The 24,786-nt window shown below is 36.8% G+C and overlaps 1 protein-coding gene across 3 annotated transcripts in view; it reads right to left on the reverse strand.

Annotated features, from left to right (window-relative positions):
* STIM2 (stromal interaction molecule 2) overlaps positions 1–24,786 on the reverse strand; it is a 202,144-nt gene that overhangs the window by 65,723 nt on the left and 111,635 nt on the right. For all 3 annotated transcript variants that reach the window (XM_064285979.1, XM_064285980.1, XM_064285981.1), the window contains exon 3: positions 20,706–20,820. In XM_064285979.1, the coding sequence (XP_064142049.1) occupies positions 20,706–20,820 (115 nt within the window). The remainder of the gene's footprint in view (positions 1–20,705; positions 20,821–24,786) is intronic.

Raw genomic sequence — 24,786 nt, forward strand, 5'->3', positions numbered from 1 at the left:
TGTTTCCTCAAGTTCACGGTCTTGAAAACCCTGTGGAGCACAGTTCTATTTTGCAAACATGGAATCACCATGAGTCAGAATGGACTCAAAGGCAACTAACAACAACATCTAGCAAAGAACTACTAACAAACCAGTACAGAAATATCTGCTTTGAAAACTAGACTTTAAGGGAAAACTGATTCTCTTCTCGACTTTGGTTGCACTTGGGGATGATCTGAAATTTTAGTAGTCTTTTTAGGAACACAATGATTACACTGGTTTAAATAGCAAACTTTAGTGTTCCTCAACTTTCAGCGGCTGGAGTTGAAAAAGTCCCCTTCTCAACCTGTTTCAGACTACTGTTGCTTTTTCTGTCTAGTCAATAATTCCCAGTTCTATTCCATCGCATTTCTTTGCTCCACTGCAACTGACTTACTCCCCAGGTCTGAAATTGTTCTTCTGTTTTAATTGTTTTTTTCCAGGTCCCAGCTGTGCCAATGGGCAGGAAAGTAATTTTGCTTACTCTGATGAAACAGTGTTGGAAACAAACCAAATAGTTATCACCAAATAATTAAATTCAGAGTCCTTCAATTATAAATTGCCCCTTCTTACACTGACTTATTCCTTGCAAACAAAATACTGTTCAAGAAGTAATGATTATTTAATTTAATGGAAGTGTCAACAAACCAAAAAAGATAAAAATGACCTCTAATTCCTGCCTAATCAATTTACCAGCAAAATAAACAAATTCTTCTATTTCAGAAGACCAATATAAAACCTATTTGCAGCTGACGCATGCCTTCAGTCTACATAAATGTTACTAATATAAATATTGTATCAGTTTGGTATCTAAGAGAATTCTGATATTTGCTACTTACTAATACAAAGAATGAAAAATGTTCACAATGACATCAAATTAATTTTTGAAAAAATCACTACCCAAATCTTTGACTAAAAATATAGAAAACGAACACAGTACTGTTTCTTACAGTAACTATCATTTCTTACAGTAACCTAAGTCACATAAAGTATTGCTTTTCCTAAATTTGATAACGGCAAGATATTACCTATAAAACCAAAAACCAAACCCACTGCCATCAATTCCAACTCACAGCGACCCTACAGGACAGCAGAACTGTCCTATAGGGTTTCTAAGGAGTGGATGGTGGACTCCAGCTGCCGACCTTTTGGTTAGCAGCCAAAAGCTTAGCCACGGAGCCTCCAGGGCTCCATGTTATCTATACCAAAAACCTACTGCTGTGGAGCCGATTTGATTCCGACTCATAGTGACCCTACAGAACAGAGTAGAACTGCTCCACTGGGTTTCCAAGGAGCGCCTGGTGGATTCCAACTGCCGACCTTTTGGTTATCGGCCAAACAACTATTACACCACCAGGGTTTCCATATTATCTATACACACTAATTATTTAATAAAACTCCTTTTGTAATTTCAAAGGGCATGCCCTCCTAGACAATTCTCTGGATACCTTTATAAATCTTAATTATACTCATTGACTCTCCAACGTTATATTTGTTCATTTTTCCCTATTGAGGAGGCCTCATTTGACAAAAATTCACAAGTAACCCAAACGATAAGAACTCTACGTCAGCAAGAAGAAACAGTACTGCAAAAACGTCTCACCTTTCCAAGCTTTATAGGAAAATATAACAGAAGTTAGAAACAGTAGTTGGTATTCTTGAATATTGCTAAAGTGTGATAAATGTTTGCCTTTTGGGGCTGTTTAGGTTACATGCCAAGAACCAACTATTTCCTGAGTTTATAGGTATTTAGACGGCATGTCTTTCTCAAAATTTCCAAACTGACTCAGAATGCATACTGCCTACCCCTCTGTCACCTCAAATTTACTTTTCTGCTCCTCTAAAGATGCTTTTAAAAACACCAATGTTTCATCTTTCACAGTATAGACATTTCTGGGAAAACACAGCTAGGGTCTCACCTTGTCAAAGTGTCATGCAGTAGTGAAAATCTTAATAGCCAGGAAGATTTTGGAACAGGGAGAGGCGGTGCAAAAATTTCTGATGCAGTTTCCAGTGCCTAGAATTATATTAGCTCATTTCTTTACAACCAAAATGGGATTTTTAAGCCGTTACATCTGGGAAATGATATACTCAATTATCATAAAATTCAGAGTGGGGGCCAAAAGAGTCCCTTGAGAAAATCCATTTATAGTCCAAAAGTTTTGGATTGCAAGTGTCTAGAACATACCAGATTCTTCTGAAGGAGTAATTATATTTTATATCACGTGACCCATGCTGCCAGACTTCCTCAATCCTCCACCTCTTTTCTTCTACCTGCTCTTCTCAAAGTCTGGTCTCTTGCTCATCAATCTACAGTGGCCATTTTTCTGCTAAGTTTCCCTTCCCTAACTTCTTCTGTGATAACACTCCTGATCATGGGTGTGGGAGGGAGGTGAAATCAAAGCGCTTCATCCTGGCAGTTCACAGTGATTGGCCTGGGCCACACTGCCTAAGCTAGTTACTTGCTGAAATTTTTCTAACTGGTCAAGGCAGGGAAGACTCCTGTTCCTCTTTGGTTATGATCCTGGGAAAATGTAAGCCTACATCTGCCAGCACCACAAACCTAGCCTCTAGGGAAAGCAGGAGGAGGAAATAGAATCAGAATCCAGAAAGAAACAGAGGGTGGATTAAGCTCATGATATACACCTGTGCTTCTTATTAAATGAGGATAACCAAAACCAAACCAAACCCAGTGCCATCGAGTCAATTCTGACTCATAGCCACCCTATAGGACAGAGGAGAACTGCACCATAGAGTTTCCAAGGAGCACCTGGCGGATTCAAACTGCCAACCCTTTGGTTAGCAGCCGTAGCACTTAACCACTACGCCACCAGGGTTTCCTAAATGAGGATAGTTTTTCATAATTAAGATAGTTTAATTTTCTCCTATATCAATTATTTCTTAACTGGGTCATTTCCTATATGTACCAAAAAAAAAACTTTTTTTTTTTTTCCAGTACATATGTACATGTGCTATAAAATCTCCCATATTTTAAACTACAGAAAAACTTTCTTCACATCATATTTACCTTCAGGTATCATGTTTCATTTCTTTACTCATTTCAAAAATCAACAGTATTTACTGTCTGTCCTTCCTCTTTCATTCTTTCCAATCAGACTTTCACTTCCACCATTACAGGCGAAACTGCTTTTGTCAAGATCACCAACCACCTCAACCTCAACTATGCTAATCCAATGGTGAGGTCTGACTTCATCACATTCAAATTTTTGGAGCATCTGACATGGACTGTTTCCTCTTTCTTGAAACACTTTCTTCACTAGGCTTCCAGAACCCCACATCCTCCTGGTTCTCCTCCTATCTCATGAGTCACTGCTTCTAAGTTTTCTTGCCTGGCTCCTCCTCTGCTTCTTGACCTCTCAGCACTAACTCTACCTCTTTTCATTATGATCTCAATTAATGTTTTTCAACCTTTTTTTCTTTCATGATTGCTCCTCTCTAAGGAGGCTTTTCAGACTTCTTTGCCTCATTGCCTCCATCTCTGTGAAATTTTAATATCACAGATATACTGTATATCTATTTATGTACTACGGCCTTTTGAAGTCATTGTAAATAGTCTTTCCCCCAATAATAGATATCATCCCTGTTAAGAATGCATTATCTAAACTCTCTACCTGGATGATTCCATTCAGGACCATCAATTTAAAAGATCATCTCTTCACTGATGACTCCCAAATCTGCCAACTGGGACAGACTTGCATATAAACCTTTTTCTCACTTGGTTATCTAATAAACATGTCAAACTTAATACAACCAAAAGTGAACTCTGATTCCACAACTCTCCCACCTCTTCCTTCCCTCATCCTCCCAGTAAATGGCATCTCAGTAAGTGGCACAAATTAGTACTCAATTGTTCAGGCTCGAAACCCAGGGATCATCCTTTATCTTGCCCACCCCCAACTCTCTGAATCCAATCCAACAGCAAATCCTGTCAGTTATTCCTTCAAAATGTATCATGAATCAGACCTCCCTCCTACTTTCCTAGCCCAGGTCACCATCATCTCTCACCAGTTCACTTCAAAAGCCTCCACACTTCTTCCACTTTTACTCTTGCTCCCCTCCCCCAAGAATCTAATATCCACACAGTAACCATAATCTTTTCAAAACATAAATTGCATCACTTCTTTGCTCAAAACTCGAAATGGGTTGCAACATACTTACATTATACTTACAATAAACCCCAAACTTCTTACCAGGACCTACAATGTCCTGTGACATTTGGCCCCTGTCTACCTCACTGGCCTTATTTATCTCCTGCCATTCTCCCCTTCCCTCACCACCTTCTAGTTACACTAGCGTTCTTACTCCCCTAAATAATTAAAGGTTATTCCAGCCTTTGAGTCTTAACCTTGCCAATCTCTATACCCAGAATACAACTTCACCCAGATCATCCCCTGGCTCACTCTCATAACTCAGTTCTATAATCAAATATCATTTCTTTGGAAGTTCTTCTTGACTACATTATTTAAGTAGCTTCCGTCCGCAAAAGCAAAGAAGTGTCCTAGACACATCCAAACACTTTGAGGGATAGAGGGGCTGGGGCTAGGAACCATAGTTTTGGGGGACATCTATGTCAATTGGCATAACATAGTTTATAAAGAGAATGTCCTAATCCCACTTTGGTGAGTAGCATCTGGGGTCTTACAAGCTTGTGAGTGGCCATCTAAGACACATCTATTGGTCCCATTCCACTCAGAGCAAAGGAGAATGAAGAAAACCAAAGACAAAAGGAAAATACTACCCCAAAGGATTAAAGGACCAAATGAACCAGACACTCCATCTGCCTGAAACCAGAATAACTAGATGGTGCCTGGCTACCACCAAAGACTACCCTGGCAGGGAACATGACAAAGAGTCCCAGACAGAGCAGGAGAAGAACGCAGAACAGGATTCAAATTCATGTAAAAAGGTCAGACTCAATGGTCTGACAGAGACTGGAGGAACGCCTGAAACTAAGGCCCCTGAATGCTCTGTTAACCCAGAACTGAAGCCATTCCTGAAGCCCATTCTTCAGACAAAGATTAGACAGGATTATAAAACAAAAAATAATACACATGAGGAACGTGTTTCTTGGTTGAATCAGATGTACAAGACCACATGGGCGGCTCCTGTCCAAAACGAGGATGAGCAGGCAGGAAGAAACAGAACTGGTCAAAGGGACACAGGGAACCCAGGGTAGGAAAGGGAAGTACACTGTCATATTATGGGGATTGCAACCAAAGTCACAAAACAGTATATGTATAAACTTCTGAATGAGAAATTAACCTGAGCTGTAAACTTTTACCAAAAGCACAAAAATAAAATAGCAAAATGGATATCAATTCTATTAAAAAAGAAAAAAGAACAACCATCAAACACACATACACACACGTTATCTATGTAAAAAAAAAGTCTGGAAGAAAATACCCCATCATATTAACAGTGGTTACCTTTGGGTGGTGAAATTACAGCTAAACTTTATTTTCTTCCTTACATAGTTCTAAATTTTCCAGGTTTTAAAAAATGGGTATGTATTGCTTTTGTAATTAGAAAAAAACTGTGCAATAATTATGAATAAGACGTTTTTATACCGATTAAAAGATTATTATGACATAATGAGAAATTTTCCCATATGACTTTGGGGTTTTTTTCTTCTTTCCCTTTATGAGCTGCAGAGCTGACAGTTGTGAACTAGTTTGCTAAGTGATAGGAAATAGTTTTGAAGCTTAAAGTATTTTAAGTCCTAGTGATTTACAATGAAAAAAATACATGGGCAAATAGTGTTAATAGATTCTAAAATGTAATGCTAAATAAATAAACAGCTCATGTCCCTTCCTGGGTACCTGGTCACTGACTGTCCAGCTACTCTGCTTTATTGGCATCGCATTGCTTATCTGTACCTGCAACTGTGTGAGTGTATGTATTTACATGCACACGTGCAAACTTGTTCCTTATCTGTCTCCCTAGAGGAGGGCTAGCTCCATGAGGGCAGGAAATCTATTCTGTTCAGTGCTCTATCCCCAATGCCTAGAATAGTGTCTGTCTCACAGAAGTACTAAATAAATTTTTGATGACTTAACAAATGAATGGAACTAATGAGTCTGATTTCTATCACTTGCAATTAATCAAATCCTTGACTGGCAGAATATCCTTACAACAAATTTGCCATTACTCAAGATAATTTGAATCTCTTTATCCTTTGCCACTAAAAAGAGACTAAGACAAGTTATTCAATTTTAAAAACAAAGCTCTGCAGTAAAAAAGAAGACATGGTATACTGTAATTCCAAACCACTCAACAAAGTAAACTGAACAATCAGTTATGCACAGGAATTTATGAAGCGTTTAGTTTTGTAATATAGCCTCTAGTATTTAACATAGTGCAGGTTCCACTAGAAACTAGAGTAATTACTTTTTTAGGCATTCTTGAAAACCACTCAGAAGAACCTAGACGCAGTCCTAAAACATATATTCACTAACTTAAAACTTAACCTTCCCTCTTTCAAGAGCTTCCAATTACACATCTACAAGAGAATGCAGTCTAACCTCACGTCAGATTCATGCAATTGGGCATGCTCATTAAAAAGAGATGAGGGAAATTTAGACAACTACCAAAGCAGATCAATCTTCAACTATCTCACACTGCAATCTGGGTTATGCTTACCTTTGCTAACGTCAGAGGTTCTGGATCAGTGGGTATGCAGCTAGTACACAGAAACCTATTATTTTCATTGTAGTAAAGCTGTAGCATTATCATTAAAATTCTGCCAGAAAATATTTGGTACTGGGCAAAACATGGAAAATAATGGTGTTAGAGTTCTATAGCTTACACTAATTCAGAAACAAACCAAACAAATGCAAAGACAAATTTAAAAGGTATGGGATTTCTTGGGTCCCCCGCTCTAATTGCTCACCCCTCCAAACCCACTAAACGTTTGTTCACTACACCTCTAGCCCCTTTCAAAAAGGTCTAGACAATGCTTAACAGGGATTGCCAAATTCTTCATAGGAAATGAATTCTAAGAATTTGAAAATGGGTAGAAACATGCCTGTGATTCAGTGCTATCCAGGAAGGGAGAATAATTCTGTCAGTAAATTTCTTGCCTGTCTTAGCTTAAATTCATTTTTTATTAGCCTAGCAAAATTTTTAAAATCTATAACGAATACAATTATCCATGAAGAAACAAGATACTGACATTAGATGGAAAAATATAATAACACCACCTCTTACACACAGTAGGTGCACAAAAAGTACTTGAATTGAAATTTTTTTAATATTCAATTAAAAAAAAAAAGTCCTTTTTCTTTCAAGCACATTCAGATTTACCAGTTCGTATGAAAACTCTTTACTTGATTATACTACCAATCTTCAAATACCATTTAAATGCCTTCCATTTTCTTCCCTACCCCTTAAATATGGGGTTGCCCACTGTTCTGCTTCACATTCCCCTGAGTCTTTTAAATGTGATTCAATTCCTCCTGCAAATTTTTTAATTGATTTCTTGAAGGTTAAGAATTTTTTTCCTTGTCAAATCTAATGGCTTCTTTTCATATATTGTGTTTCTCTATTATCAAACTACTAGCTATTTTTCATCTTTTTTCTCTCTATCCATCCCCCCATCATTAAAGAGAGAGAAAAGAAATGACTTACCAAGATTCATATGATATAAAGACAATAAAAATTGAAAAATATCAATGAACCAGAAAATATAATAAAGTTGGGTTAAGAAATGTGTACAAAATATATAAAAGATCCTAAATAACTTCTACAAAAAGGTGGGCAAAGAAGGAAGAAATACCAGTCACAGGAGTCACAAGATAAAGCAAAAAGCATCTGTTCAGAACAGGGCTTCTGAACAGTTCGTTCTGATTCGAACCCCTGCTGAGAATCTCAGTTCCACCCCAAATATGCTGAATCAGAATCTACATTTTAACAAGATCCTCAGGTGATTCTTATGTATAATAAATTTTGAGAACCAATGCTCTACTAATGGTTCTCAGAAATGATCCCTAACCAACAGTATTAGCATTGCCTGGGAACTTGTTAGAAATGCGAATTCTTGACAGGGGTTCAAACTGGAACGAACCAGTCTGAAGCCCTGGTTCAGAAGCACATTTCTTCTTTTTTTTTGTGCTTTAGATGAAGGTTTATAGATCAAATTAGTTTCTCATTAAACAATTAATACACATATTGTTTTGTGACATTGGTTGCCAACCCCATGATATGTCAACACTCTCCCCTTTTAGACCTTGGGTTCCCCATTACCAGCTTTCAGGTCTCCTCCTGCCCTCTTGTCCTTGCCCCTGGCGTGGTGTGCCCCTTTAGTCTCGTTTTGTTTTATGGGCCTGTCTAATCTTTGGACGAAAGGTGAACGTCAAGAGTGATCTCAGTACTGAGCTAAAAGGGTGTCCAGGGGCCAAACTCTCAGCATTTCTCCAGTATGTCAGACAGAAGTGCATTTACTCTTACAAGACCTAAAAAATATTCTTCATGAGGGCTCTCTCAGCAGATACTTTTCAATGTAGTGGACTATACCCTTTTCTATACAACCATCCATCCCTTCCTGAAAACTCTCCTCTCTAGACTTTACTGACAATGTACCTTCCTGATTCTCCTCCCATGTCTCCGATAGCAGTTGTTTATTCCCTTCCGTTTGCCTTATTGCCAGTATTCCCCAGAGGGTTATTCTTTTTATTTTCCTTGTCTTAGTGAACTTTTGATTCACATCATTTTAACTATCATAACTTTAGGTGGGTGAATCCCAAACTCATTATTAATTTTGTTTTAGAGTTATAGTCCTTAGCAGCCATAAGTGCCTAGTGATAGGCATTTGTTTTATATATTTATATATATATATATATATATATATATATATATATATATATTTTAAGGTAATTACATGGTAAGGAAAAAAATTGATGATGGAAGTAAAACCTAAATTTCCTTCTATGAGACTGTGATATTTGTGGCTTCATTTTGTCAGACTGACGTAGGCTCTTAATCTCAAATAATAACTTAAGTGGCTGATTTAAAACACTGAAATCAAAAATATGTAAATGGCCCATCATTTTCAGCATCCTGGAAGAATTCATGGTGAAGCAAAGAGACAAACAGAAGATTGGTCAAGTGTTAGCAAAGTGCTTATTAAGGGACTCTTATTAAAGAGGTCCTTATCTTTAAAATAAAATATGAAATCCGATGAGAAAGTTAGACAATAGAAGCTTTCTTTGTTCTATTACATTCAGAGTAAGCCTCTACAGAGTGAAAAAAATTTTACGTGTGAAACATATACATGCAGTATGATTTGTCCTGTTTTTTACTGTTCATTTTCGGAGAGCTATTAAAAAAAAAAAAAAAAAAATTTTTTTTTTTTTTTTATTTTTATATATAGGGTCGCTATGAGTCGGAATCGACTCAACTCGACGGCACTGGGATATATTTATATATATAACACATATGAATATACATATACATTTCGGATGCAGAAATGTTAAAAATGAACCAAGTTCACAATCAGATTGAAAAGTCTAGTTGATGTGTTTGAAATTTTTATTTTTTTGTTTTATTTGTAATTTGCAAAATTCCTATTTCAGTTGCTTCTAAGTTGCTAAGCAACAATCAGTGGAATGAAAAAAAAACCTAAGTACGCATAAGGTTTTTTTTTTTAAAGAAAAAAAAATTTTTAACTGTCTTTGAAGAGAAGAATACTATCATAAACAAATTCCTCATCCAAAAACCCATACCCATTGCCATCGAGTCGATTCCAACTCAAAGCAACCCTATAGGGTAAAGCAGTACTGCCCCATAAGGTTCCCAAGGAGCAGCTGATGGATTCGAACTGCTGACCTTTTGGTTAGCAGCCTAGCTCTTAACCACTATACCACGGGGGGGCCACCTTATCCAAAAGCAACAGGAATAAAATATTTGCTCCACCAAAACTAGAAGTTAACATAGTGAATCTCTTACAATAACATCCAGGATGTATCCAAAGTCCCTCCTACCCTACCCACTCCCTTCCCAAACCAAGGGCTAATAAGGCAAAAATTTCATGTATGTGTCCATATACAACTCACTCTCAACTGTTGAAGAAAGGGTGAAAAGGGAGGAAAGAACAGTATGATGTTCAAAAAAGCCTACTGTTTTCTAGTCAGTCCATCATAAACAGTGAAAAGGAGACAGCCTTCATTTTCACCTTCTGCAGAAGGTTGTTACTGTACTCCAAACATGAGATATCCCTTGAGTCTGTGAACACAGCAGAGGAGAAATGCAGGATAATTCAGGTACACAGAATACCATAATAAGGCAAATTCACAATTTTAGAATAGTACTTCCTTAAACAATAAGAAAAGCTTCATAAGATTAATTACATGCTGGAAAACTCATTACCCAGTGAAAACTCATTATCTGAGAAAAATGAGACTGGCAACATGTCTACTTCATGTGTTCCTATAGAATAGAAATTTTCTAGAGCACATAACACAAAGAGATGTGATAGTGTACCTCTATTTTGAGAGGTGGTCTCTATTTCAGAATAAAAACCAAAAAAGATCTATAAAAGGAAGGTGGATTTTACTCAAAGTCAAGTATCTTCCACAAATTAAACAGACATAATTAGTACTGGCAACTCAGTATATGCAATGATTTTAAATCTCTAAAACTCTAGTGTCCTGAGGTGAAAAAGGACGCATGTCAACAATAAAACAGAAACAGTAAAGAAGAAAGCTAATACAATAATAACCAAAAGGGTTTGGTGAGTAGATCTCAAACAAAGGGAACAGAGACCAAAATGCTAGCGTAGGATCATAATTAAGACTGATCAACAATTTATTATGAGTGCTCTGAACTTATTTGGATAATTTTATTTAAAAAAAAAAAAAAAAGCTACTTGATTATAAAAGGATAAAGGACACACTTTATACAAAGTAAAAAAACTCAGTTCTGATTAATACAAAACAATTTGCCTGATTTGCAAAGTGATCAAGAAATGGTTATGACACTTTTCCATGTTAAGCACTCTTCAGTGTTGGCTGAAAGAATGAGCGTCATGTTGTGTCACCTAGTCTCTACAGACAAGAAACTTTGCCTACAAAAGAAAGACCTTTTGTCAGCACTGCAGACAATGACATCTGTTATTCAGAAGCTGCATTCTACCTCAAGAACAGACTTTCCCTTGTGTAAATTACTTTCTGTGGATGACAAAAATCCAATAACTCTACTGATGGTTAACAAGAGCTTCTCTTACAGCTAAAACTAGTGAATAAAAGTTGGAAGTGTAAATATCTAGTTTAATAAAGCAGCACAAGCATTCGTGGCACAGAAGAGCCTCGTGGTTTTAAATGTACTATATTAACAGCAAATATCCTTAAAGCTATCAATCCAACTTGAGTGCCTTTTGGTAAAGGACTGACAAGAGAGGAAAGGTAAATGTCCTTTAATGCAACTCCTCTGGCCTCATTTCACCTCTGCAAGCAGACAGACATGTTATTCTTCATCCCATACTGCCTCCTACGTATCTCAATTACAGATCACATCATATCCTTTAATTACTTGCTAATAGATGTTTCTCCACCAACAGATTGTTGACTAGGGAAGGATAGTGAGCATATTCTTCATCTGTGTATTCTCAACACCTAGAACAATGCCTTGCTCACAATAAACATTTACAAAAATATGTTTACTGTATGTTATGGATTCAATTATGTCCACCCCAAAATGTGTGTTGTAAATCCTAACCTCTATGACTGTGGTTATAATTCCATTTAGGAATAGGTTGTCTTTGTTATGTAAACAATTCCTGTAGGTGTATCTTGAGGCAATCTCTCTGGAGATATTAACAGAGATTAAACAACCAAGCAGAGGAGAGATAGGGGAAGACACATGCCAAGCCACATGAAGACTGTCTAGGGCCAGGAGCTCAAAGAGACTAGGACCTTCCTCCAGAACAGAGAGAGAAAGCCTTCCCCTAGAGCCAGCACCCTGAATTTGGACTTCTAGCCCCCAAAATTGTAAGAAAATAAATTCCTGTTTGTTAAAGGCACTAACTTGTGATATTTCTGCTACAGCAGCACTAGATAACTAAGACTGTATGAAATCAGTTAAATGAATCCCCTCAAGCCTAATGCACCTAAAAATCACAGAGGGGAAAAGAAATTGGAATTCATTCTAAGCAAAGGGAAAAGTTGAGCCAAGTCTTCCTTTAAAATGTTTCTCAAAATTCATGATTTTTTCATACCTCCTTTCTAACTTACATTATATAAAATGCAAAGCTGGTCTTTCTGACTGTAGCCAATTCATCTTCCTGGAACTGTTCTATACAACGAGGCCTTCTAAAACAAGAAGATGAAAAGCTCCTGATACTTAGTGCAATGATGATAAAACTGCTAAAATACCCTACCACCTCCAACGCATATAGTAAACACTAAAAAACACTGCTAATCTATAATTGCTATAATAATATCCTTCTTCACTACTGAGACAAGACACGGACCAAGCTTCCTTAATACAGTGCTCCAGGCAGCTACTACCAATTGACACTTGTGCTGGTCTATGAGTGGAATCTTACTTGTCAATCTTGGGGTAGCTCAACAGGTTTAAACATCAAGGCTCAGGAGAGTCTGGTCTCCATCTCCAAAAACCAAACTCATTGCCATCAAGTTGATTCCGACTCAAAGAGACCCTACAGGACAGAGTAGAACTGCTCCATAAGGTTTCCAAGAAGCAGCTGGTAGATTCGAACTGCAGACCTTTTGGTTAGCACCCAAGCTCTTAACCACTGTGTCACCAGGGCTCCTAGGTCTCCCTCTCTAGCTGACCCTAGTTCTCACTATTCCCTGACTCAGATGTCTCTGCCAGCAATATCAGTCTCTTATGTTCTCACATGTGCCACATTCGCATTTACCTTACAAAAACAGTAATTACAATGGATGCTCATTGAGCACTTAAATAACAATGGACAGTCATTGAGCACTTACTAAAAAAAATTGTGCTAGGCATTATTCTAAGAACTTCACATTTTTAAACACATTTAATCCTCAACAAATATACAGTAGACTACTTTTGTGCCATTTAAGAGATGATGAAACTAAGACACGGAAAGGTTAAGCACTACATGTTAATAGCAAAAGAAAAATATTAAAACAGTGATTTATTATTATCTCACATACACTAAAACATTCTATTTCTGGTTTGGAAATTGTGATTATTCGAAGGATTGAGAATTTAAATTTGAAATTATACCTGTTCATATATTCATTTTAATGTGCTAACCTTTGTATTCCTCTATAACCTTCTCATTGCTAAGAAAATTCTATCTTTCAAAATCCCGCTATAGAACCACCTCTCTAATGAAGCCTTCCCCATAATTAATCTGTCTATTCTCTCAACACCCATATAACACCACTCAGCCATAGGCAGTCAAACCTTCTTGTACTGTTATTTAACATTTCATGGGTGCGTCTATAACATCTCTTCCAAGCTTCTGGAAGACAAGGATCATATCTTATACTTCTTTGTATCCTACCACAGTGACTGCTGCACATACTGTAAATATACAAATATATATTTTTCTGACGGATGCCACAAAAATATGCTACCTTATTATCTGCAAGCTCTGAATTACTCTTCTGGTGATGCTAAACAATATGTAGTGTTCCACTTACACTATTTTTTATTGCAGTCTCATTGTAACCAATAACATACACTTTAAAAATCAGGTAGATTTTATCAACATCTAAAGATCTACTTAAATTTTCACACCCAGAGGAAGAGTTTTTTCCTTATAAGTTCCCTATTATGTAACATTTACATTTTTGCTGTCCTAAAAGGAAAAAAAAAAAATGCACTTGATCATTTCTCTCTGATTAGGTATTACATACACTTGAAAACGACCACTGATAAATGCGTACATCTCTCTCCTCCAAAATAAGCTCAGCTCCTTTAATTCCCTAATCCTAAAAGAAAATCAATTTAAAAATAAATAAATAAATCTTCTCCAAAATTTCCAGATGTCTATTCAGTTTGTAAAGCCCAAAATTACACAGTGACCTTAGGTAAGATAAGACTCATGCCGAACAGGACGGAAAGATTACCTCATGAGGGTCACATGTTATAATTACCATTAAGCCAAATGAGTTACCTTTTTTAAAAACAGTACATTACTTAATCGGTTGTTATCTATTACAGTCTATGAATCTCATACCTACGCAATAATCTTTTATTTACATTTCTCTTCCTTTGGTATCTAGCTACTACTTAACTGCATTCAGTGATTCTAACAACTCCTCCAGTTTATCAAAATCTATCTGAAATCTATTACTATCTTTTACAATGGCTTCATTTGCATTGGGTTGTTGCCATATGCTACCTGACCAAGCATTCTCTACACACACACAAAAACTACATTCAGGTCACTGTTGGAAGTTTTCTATGTGAGGTCAGGATCAACTTCTGGGTAACACGATTTTATTTTTCCCCAAATGACAACATTCCATAAAGATGTCAGGTACATTTCACCCCCTAGAGAGTTGCACACCGTGATGGGTATACAGCCTAATACTACTTGCTCATTTTATTGATGAATATTATGAGACAGAATTAAAAACCTTCTGCAATTTTAAATACAGCTAAACATTTTATTCAGTATTACTGCAAACACAAATAAACATTTACTATGTGTCTACCAGGTGTTGTCAGGGACTTTCACTACATTACTCATTTATATCACACAAGAATCACATTTTAAAAATGAATTAAATAATGTGCCTAGTGCTCCTTAGAAGCCAGGATGGTGAGGCTTCAGCTCACTTTAGATGTGTCATGAAAAGAGATCAACTGCTTGAAAGGGATGGGCATCACGTTTGGTAAAGCTGAGGGCCAACAAAAATGAGGGAAACCATCAATAACATGGACTGACACAATAGTCAAAAAAATGGGCTCAAACATACCAACAATCATGATGATGGCATAGGACCGGCAACATTTCATTCTGTTATGCATAAGGCTGCCAGGAGTTAGGGCCAACTTGCAAGCAGCTAACAACGTCTCAATGTCCATAAATGGAAAGGCCAGGGTTTAAATCTGTATAACCTGAAGGCCCACACTCTTACTATAGCATGCAACCTCCAAGTCTAGCAAATTTCCAGGTGACTGAAGGAGTCATGAGGAGGCGACCATTTATGGTCTACCTTCTCAGCCCCTTTCAGAACTTCAGAACTCAACCTTCACAGACTGTCCCAACCACTACCTTCTGCATATAATCCTTCCAGAGAGTTAATTACTCCCTCCAGTGAGCTACCTCCATATCCTATGAATACTTCTATTATTTATATATCACCATATATTATAATTATTTGCTTACTTCCTATTTCCCACCCAATTCTTTCTTTCTTATAACCTGGACCCAAGTTGATTCATCTTTAGGACCCGAGATCACAACAACTGAAAACTCTATGGAGGACAATTCTACTCTGAAACACATGGGGTCACCATGAGTCAAAACTGACTTGAGGGCAACTGGTTTGGTTTTTTTTTTTTTTTTAATCCAGTGGAATGCCTGCTTCGTACATAATAGATACCTTGTTCTGCCACATGTGACTCTGTAACATTAACTAACCTATGTGAAAGTAAAGAGGGATCATGTCAATACGCAAGTCACATCATTTCTTATGTGACTTTTCCTAAAATGTTAACATTTTACCCTGCCAAGCAACAGCAGATGGATGCAAAGTGTACTAACAGCCAAAACTGCAAGCTATGACCGTAACGTCCATTCACCCCTCCTTCTTCCTCTTAGCTCAGTCTGGCCACAGCCTCTGCCTTGGAAGAATGCCTGTTGCTCAGTTCAGTTCTCATCTTTCGGCATTTTGTCTTTGTCCCCATAATTTAGCAAACTCAACCCTTCCTAATGCTCCCTTCCATTAAGTTACCTTTACTTACTTTTTTTTTTTTTTTTTTTAAGATAAAGTCCTATATGTGCTATAGCATTTATTGATTAGTACTTTCGCATGTTTTTTTTAGTATTTTTTACTGGAGTCCTGGTAGCTCAGTGGTTAAGATCTACGCCTGCTAACCAAAAGTTCAGCAGTATGAATCCATCAGTCACTTCTTGGAAGCCCTGTGGGACAGTTCTACTCTATCTTATAGGGTCGCTATGAGTCAGAATCAACTCCATGGCAACAGGTTTGGGTTTGATTAGTATTTTTATTAGTATGGTTAGTGCTCTGGTTATTAAGCTGTGTAAGTTTTGTGTTATATAAACCGTTATTTTTAAGTTCACAATTTTGCAAAACCTGTTACAAAAAATGTACTTATATATATATAAAACATTATAGCAAAAATGCCTATACTCAAGGTATCTGATGAACTGAATTACTGAGCATCCAGTGCTCTCAGGCGTTATGCAATTCACTCATACAACAAATATTTACTGAATACCAAAGTAAGGCACTGCACTAGACACTGGAGCCACAACAACAATGGGCAAAGTTTGTGTGTGTGTGTATGTAGGTACATATGTGTATGTGTGTGTGTATGTGACAGTATATATATGTGGGTGTGTGTGCTTGTATTCATATTCAACTAAACAACCTTGAGTTACATATTATTGCTAGAGGTATATTCTAATCTCTACATCAGCAATTTTCAAACTTTTAAACAGAACCATTTTTTGTTTCCCAAGTGCAATCTTAGACAGAAAAAAAAAAATACCAGATAAAACCAAACACTTAACCTTCAGTATATACTGTCCCTGAGACACCTTTCAGAATCCTGAGGCTTGTCAGACTATGATTTAAAAACCATTGCTCTAGCAACAATGCCCCAGCCTTACATGGTCCCTTTAATAAATAAAAAGGGTTCTGACATGGGTTGAGAAAATCAATTAAGCCACTTTTGAGCTTCTAGTGAGCAAAGTTGACTTCACTCTTCTTTCTCATCTCTCCTCTCCCAAGCAACTGATTCAGTAGGAGGGGCTCTGAGACTATTCCTCCCAGCCCCTGCTTCCCCAAGAAGGTTATGTGGGAGACTGGGGTTCAAAAGAAAGGAAGCAGAGAGTAGGTAACTTCGGTCAACTGTTATTGGAGACTTAGGGGGAAATCTTCTCACCATCGTAACACAGAGATCTTAGAGGGCAGACATTAAGGTAAACCAAAAAAAAGAAACCCATTGCCGTCCAGTCAATTCTGACTCCTAGCGACCCTACAGGACAGAGTAGAACTGCGCCACAGGGTTTCCAAGGAGCGCCTGGCAGATTCGAACTGCCAACCTCTTGGTTAGCAGCTGTAGCTCTTAACCACTACACCACCAGGGTTTCTGATTAAGTTGAAGGCCTAGAAAAAAAGAGGCTTAAGAGGCTGCTCAACTTGAAAAACCCATAAGTGAAAACAAACGTTCTCACAGGTCACAAATGATCTCACCAAACTCACTAAGGTAGGAAACCAAAGAGGGGCTTGAGGACATAGTGCCCTTAGATTTGGGATACATTAACATCATCAAAATAGACAAAGTCACCATCACCACCCACCTTCACTCTCTGAAGCTTACATATTCTCAGGGGCAGGGAAAAGGGAGAAGGGAGGTAAAACATGAATAAGTCAATTATATAATATCTTAGAAGGTGATAAACACTATGGGAAAAAGAAAGTGTGAAACTAAGTAGGGATGGCAAGAGTGCCCTAAAGAGTAAAGAGGGGTGTGGTTTGCAGTTTTAAATACGGTGGTCAGGGTGGGTCTCACTGAGAAAGTAGTCTGTCATAAAGACATGAGTGAAGGAGGTAAGGGAGTTAGCCATGAGGATATCTGGGAAAACAGTATTCTAAACAGACAAAAGAGCCAGTACAAAGGCCCTAGGGCAGAATGGCCTTGCATTTGAGGAACAGCAAGGCGTCCAGTTTGAATGCAGCATGGTGAAGGGAAAGAAGGAGGGATTAGAAGAGGTGAGAGAAAAAGCAGTAGGGGCAGAGGAGGGCTCATCGGATAGGGGCTTACTGGTCTTAAAAAAAAAAAAAAAAACCCCAAACCCAGTGCCGTCGAGTCAATTCCGACTCATAGCAACCCTATAAGACAGAGTAGAACTGCCCCATAGAGTTTCCAAGGAGCTGCCGACCCTTTGGTTAGCAGCCGTAGCACTTAACCACTACGCCACCAGGGTGTCTGGTCTTCGAAAACGCTTTAGCTTTTTCTCAGAGCTATTACAGGGTACTGAACAGATTCGATTTATATTTTTAAAAGATTACTTAGCTAGGTGAAGAACAGACTACAGCAGAGCACAGGTATACCAGGGAAACGATTTAGGTGGCTACTGCAATTATCCAGACAAGAGGTTATGGTGTGAAATGCCAATTGTTTTCTTACATGTGTTTTACCATAATTATAAAAGACAGAGAGAGATGATGGTGGCTGAACCAAGGTGGTAGCAGAGATGATGAGAAGTAGTCAAATCCATTTTTCTTCATTCACTAGGCTCCATTCAACTTATCACATACTCAAATTCTAAAAAACACTATCAATGGGCCCTGTAGTAGATCTTCAATTTCTTCAGCAATATCTACAAGGGAATTTCCGAATGTTTAATTGTGCTCATGAGGAACCTGTACAAAGACCAATAGTCATTCAAATAGAATACAGGGATACTGCATGGTTTAAAATCAGGAAAGGTGTGTGTCAGGGTTGCATCTTTTCACTATACTTACTCAATCTGCATGCTGAGCAAATCATCCAAGAAGCTGGACTCTATGAAGAAGAATAGGGCATCAGGATTGCAGGAAGACTTATTAACTACCTACATTATGCAGATGACACAACCTTGCTTGCTGCAAGTGAAGAGGACTGGAAGCACTTACTAAGGAAGATCAAAGACCACAGCCTTCAGCACAGATTACACCCCAACATAAAAAAAAACACAAATCCTCACAACTGGGCCAATAAGCAACATCATGATAAACAGAGAAAATACCGTGGTTGTCAAGGATTTCATTTTACTTGGATCCACAATCAATACCCGTGGAAACAGAAGTCAGGAAATCAAAAGATGAATTGCATTGGGCAAATCTGCTGCAAAGGAGCTCTTTAAAGTGTTGAAAAGCAAGGATGTCACCTGGAGGACTAAGGTGGGCCTGACCCAAGCCATGGTGTTTTCAATCACCTCATCCGCATGTGAAAGCTGGACAAGGAATAAGGAAGACCAAAGAAGAACTGACACCTTTGAATTATGGTGCTGGCGAAGAATATTGAACATACCGTGGACTGCCAAAAGAATGAACAAATCTGTCTTGGAAGAAGTACAACCAGAACGCTCCTTAGAAACAAATGGTGAGACTATGTCTCACATACTCTGGACATATTATCAGGAGGGATCAGTCCCTGGAGAGGGACATCATGCTTGGTAAAGTAGGGGGTCAGCGAAAAACAGGAAGACCCTGGATGAGATGAACTGACACAGTGGATTTAAGCATAGCAACAATTGTGAGGATGGCACAGGACCGGGCAGTGTTTCGTTCTGCCGTGCACAGGGTCAGTATGAGTCAGAATCGACTCAATGGCATCTAACAACAACAGTTTTCCACTATTCTATTACTTTCCCCCACGAAATTTACACTAGTTTATTCCTATTCCTATTTATAGTCATTTATTTTAAAATGGTATGGGGAGGGTAAAAGATGAGATAGATTTTTAAAGTCTAGGTGTATTTCTTTTAAGTTAGTGATTTTTTTTTAATCCTTTCTTTTTCTTTTCCTCAATACATTTCGACAGGCTCTTTTAAAAAGTGAAAACTAACATGTAAGTAAGCTATAAACCTTCCACATCAAGAAAAATACCGGGCATTAGCAGGATAGTTTTCTACATTTTCCCATTTCCAAATATTACCACTGACAGTCTAATAAATTTTATTATTTCTTTATATTCCTACTTGGTAATCTTCACTAGTTTCGTTTTCATTTCATTTCGTTATTCAAACTTGCAGAGAAAAATATATGCTACAATATGATTGCCTGACACTCATAAAAGAATGGGAACAGTAGGAAAAAAAGCATCTTACTTCACTCTTACTTGGAAAAAAAAAAAAAAGCTTAATGAACTTTATTTATTTATTTAGTTTAGTTTAGTAGCTTTCTAGTATTAGAAACTGAGTTGCAGTTTTTAGGTCACACACTTTTCCTACCCTAAGTAAAAACTGCTCATATGACAGCTTGAAAATTGAGGGTTAAGAAAACAGGCATAAAATTTGAATTACAGAACTTTATCATGCAACTATTAGACTTCATAAAAGATTTACTCCAGGAAAAGCTCTGCGTCTCCTAAAGATCTTAAGAACTGTTCTCCATAACTGAAAAGAAAACTCAGATCTGGTTTTATTTGATAAGCCTTTCATAATGATGCTATTTAAAAGCTGAAGCAATACTTTACAAATCAGAGCTCTCAGGCATACATTCTTATTTATTCTAGCATAAAGTATTAAATTATACAAGAATAAAATTATATAAAAACCAACCTTTAATGAACCCTAAGAATGATAAAAATCATATTTCAAAATCAAAAAGGAAAAATTACTTACTAAAATATAAACATCCTCACAGAAATGTCTTTCTATTTATTTACTTATTTGTAAAACCATATGCAATTAGTGAGTTAACAATGGCCAAGCAGGGCAGAAAGTAGCAGAAAGTGAAGGTTCTGGATCACTAAAACAGTCTTACCTTCTGATGTTTTCCATCGTTTCCATAAATCTTCAACAGTTATATGTTTATCTTCTCTGTGCAGATGGCTGTGTTTATTAGAAGCATCTTTATATTTCATATCTTCTCTGATAAACTATAGGAGACAAAACACTAAGTTAAATATACTTAAATTATTTTAGTCTCCATACACTGAGGAAAAAAAAATTGAAATCCAGTGGGTGACTAGTTTTAGATAACAACTAGTACATTTTTGACAGTTTATGCTCATTATTCTTACATGTTTATAAAATCTATATAATAAAATGTCTTCCACGATTAATCATAACAATGACAACAGCAGCAGTAAAAACAATTATTAACGCTCATTATTTACCATGCACTTTCTAAGTTAGATAATACATGCCTATATATCTATATATCTGTACACACACGCACATACATAGGCAGTCATTTAACTTCATGACAGTCCACGGAAAGTATTATCATTCCCATTTTAAAGATGAGAAAACCAAGGTCCAAAGAGGTTAAGTAATTTGTCCAAGATTGAAAAAAAAATGAACAGCAGAGCTGAGATTCAACTGAAACAGTCTGGTTTTGCTCTGCAGTATAATATACTGTGTCTCGTTACAAAATAATAAAAGGGGTACTTCAGAACATTATAAATTTCCCAATCTTGACTCTAATGATCTTTTAGGCCTCATCTCATGACACTTTCCCCATATTAATCTATTACTCTAATTATATAAAACTAATAGTTTTTTAAATTGTTATTCTTTTTCTACATTAATCCTCTCAAGTATTCCATCATATTTGTATGTTTCTCCACCTATTAAGCTATTATTTATAATTGAAAGACATTCACAATTATGGTGCTATGAACTGAAGTACTTTAAAAAACTGAAGTATAAAAACTCATTACCGTCGCTTCTGACTCATTGCGACCCTATAGGACAGAGTAAAACTGTCCCATAGAGTTTCCAAGGAGCACCTGGTAGATTTGAACTGCTGACCTTTTGGTTAGCAGCCGTAGCTCTTAACCATTACACCACCAGGGTTATCCTCTATCAATTTTACCTGAAAATATATAGAGAAGAAAAAGCACTAGAATTACCTTTCCTAAAAACCAACCTGCTCTATATCACAGCATTGTATAAAATTCAATTGCTCCTCACTTTTTCTACCAAATAAAAACTCCTTTTCATGGCTTACATGCCCATTTCCCAGTCTTGTCCCTGACAATCTTATGCGCCTTATCTCTTGACACTTTTCCCATATGCACCCATTACTCCAATTATATAAAACTAATAGTTTTTAAAAGTGTTATTCTTTTCTACCTTAATTTTTTTTTTTTTTTTTCTTGTTTTATTGTTTTACTTGGTATCTTTGTTGGTTTTTTACTGATTCCAAAAAATAAGATCACACAAACGCTTATTTCAGAAATCCACAATGCAGAAAGTCAAAGTCCCCATAACCCAAAGCCCCAGAGGCCTATTTTCCTGACTTTTATATACCTCAATAATGAACATCATTTTCACACACAAGACTAAATTTTGCTTTTGAGTAGAGCTGTTCTCTACTGAAACTAACAAAGAAAATTTTAATAGGTGTATAAAAAATAATAATACTGAGCAAATCATCTCTTTTCTGAGCTTCAATGACCTTGAGTGAAAATAAAGAAAGTAGGTTTTAGAATCAACAACATTACTTCTGAGGTGTGGGGCCCTTTGCAGTAAAAAAAAAAAAAAAAAAAATGGCCTTTGGATCTGGTTCCTGAGAGCATGGCAATGAGTGGAGCTGACCTGACCAAGAGGGACCACCAGGGAGGCCAATGCTGACTAAGCCTCAGGAGGCATGATACAATCTATCATGATCAAACGGTGAGGTTGACTATTCAACATGTTATCAGCAGGCTGGTGTCAGTGCAAAAACTGATATTGGTCTACAATACGTACATAAATTGCGAGTAGCAATTTGAAACATTCATAGCAATTAGACAATGTTTTGAAAGCGTTAAGATCAAGGTATGTGATAAGCGTACTCATCTTGTAGACTCTGTGTATAACGGATTGGAAATTAAAAATCTGGTCCATCATAGATAGTGTGAAAAGCACTAATCTAGAAAGATCTATTCTAACACATATATTCTGCTATTCTCAATGCCTCTTTTTTAAGTATAAGGTAGCCTGCCTCAATGTCCCAACTCCTCCTGTCCAATCCTATTTCTGCCCACCCCTCCTTCTCTTCCTGACTGACCCCTTCAGAGCAGAGATACCTGGAGCCATCACTACCACTGAGAGGCTCAGAAATTACCCCTCCCATTTTTTTGTTTTTATCTTGAAAGAGGTCCAGAAGCTAGAAAGAAATTCTACACTGAAAATAATAATGACGGACAGAGGAGGGAGAAAGGCTGTTTTGGAAATGCGCCAGTCAGTTGAAACAAATGGTAACTGTTTTACTTAAGTGATACCAAAAAGAAAAAAAAAATGCCATAGGAAATTCTCTTCACCACAATAACACAAAGAATCCAGAAGTAGAGTTCTGCAGGTCAGGATCAATGTTTCAGAAAACAAAGCTAATCTCCATATACGGTCTAGATGTGGCATTCTTGCTACTGAACCATTTTAAAAAGGACAAATGAGTTTATAGATATATGCAAAAAAAAAAAAAAGAAGACAGCTCAACCAGTAGAAAAGAGCTATACATTCCTAAAAAAGTTGAGTGAAAAGTGAATAAATACATTAAATCATACTTTCCCTGAAATTACCATCTAAGAATACATGCTTTTATTTTAAAACATGATCTAAAGGTATCACCAATTAAAAAACACATAAAATATAAGTATAATCTTTATCTTATAGGTCATCAACATTGTTGAGAGAATATGACTAAACACGATAATTAGAATTACTTTGTGGAAACTAAGTTAAAAATGTTTACCAGAGTAAAACACACTAAAAATCACCAGCTTCCATTAAACCCTCTTCTCAACGTCCTACAGAATGAGAACATACAATTCTTACTGCTCAGACTTCTCTAAAACTTTACAGAAAATTGCTATTTTTATTGAAATCCATGAATTAAGAAATCTAAAAACAGAATTTGAAATTCCATGAAATAAATCTTCAAATAACGTACAGCAAATAATAGAGACTTCCCTGGTAAACATATCCAATAATATGTTGGATTTCATTTACAATGAAAATAAAGGAATGCTCAAAAAAATTATTGAATATTCTTGTCAAAAAAGTTCAACTGGATGATTATTTTAAATAAACTCATCTAGTACCATTCAAAGAATTTGGTTTATATATCTAGTTCCATGAAGTTAGTTTTTATATAATAAACTGATGTCAGTTTCTTATACTTAGAACATACAATTTATAACTATTCTAAGCTATTTTTATAATTCTGCTTTAGTAAAATCTGATAGATGTTATTACAGACAAATTTGGGGCTCCATTCAGCCATATCCCTTGAGAACTATCCTTGCATTCTATCCCCTAACATTAGTGGTAGGTCCCTGAATATTTGTAGTTGTTATCTCCCCAATCTATCACCAACTACCACAGCTAATTGACCAAAAGATTAACACCTGATCTAAGGAAACTACTCCAGAGCCTATACCAGGATAATAAGATTCTTCCTCACAAGAAACTATAAGTGAGACCATGAAAAGATGGGTCACTTGGCCATGGCTCTGGAATTTAAAAGTGAAAAAAAAACACTGGTGTTGAAGGTGCCATTTTATGAGCAGCCAATATGGACCATTTAGTAAGCAGAACAGATGAAGCCAATGTGCAGAGAGAGAAAATAACGAAAGCCAGTAGAGGTGAGCCCAGAGAGAAAGAAACAGCACCAGAAGCTGCAGAGATTCTTGATGACTTCCTAGTTTCAGTTCCTCAGGAGGCCTGGGCTACAAAAATTCCTGTCCTCGTTTCCATGATATAAATCTGTGTTACCACTTTTATGTTTAAATACACATTTTAGATTAAAAAATATATTTTAAGACCTCAATACCCAAGAGAGGTGATTTATCATCAAAGTTAAGCACTCAGGCTCTGGACAGACATACATTCAAAATCTGATTCTACTTATATTA

Source organism: Loxodonta africana, chromosome 5 (genome assembly GCF_030014295.1).
Source record: "Loxodonta africana isolate mLoxAfr1 chromosome 5, mLoxAfr1.hap2, whole genome shotgun sequence".
In the NCBI taxonomy this organism is placed as follows: Eukaryota; Metazoa; Chordata; class Mammalia; order Proboscidea; family Elephantidae; genus Loxodonta; species Loxodonta africana.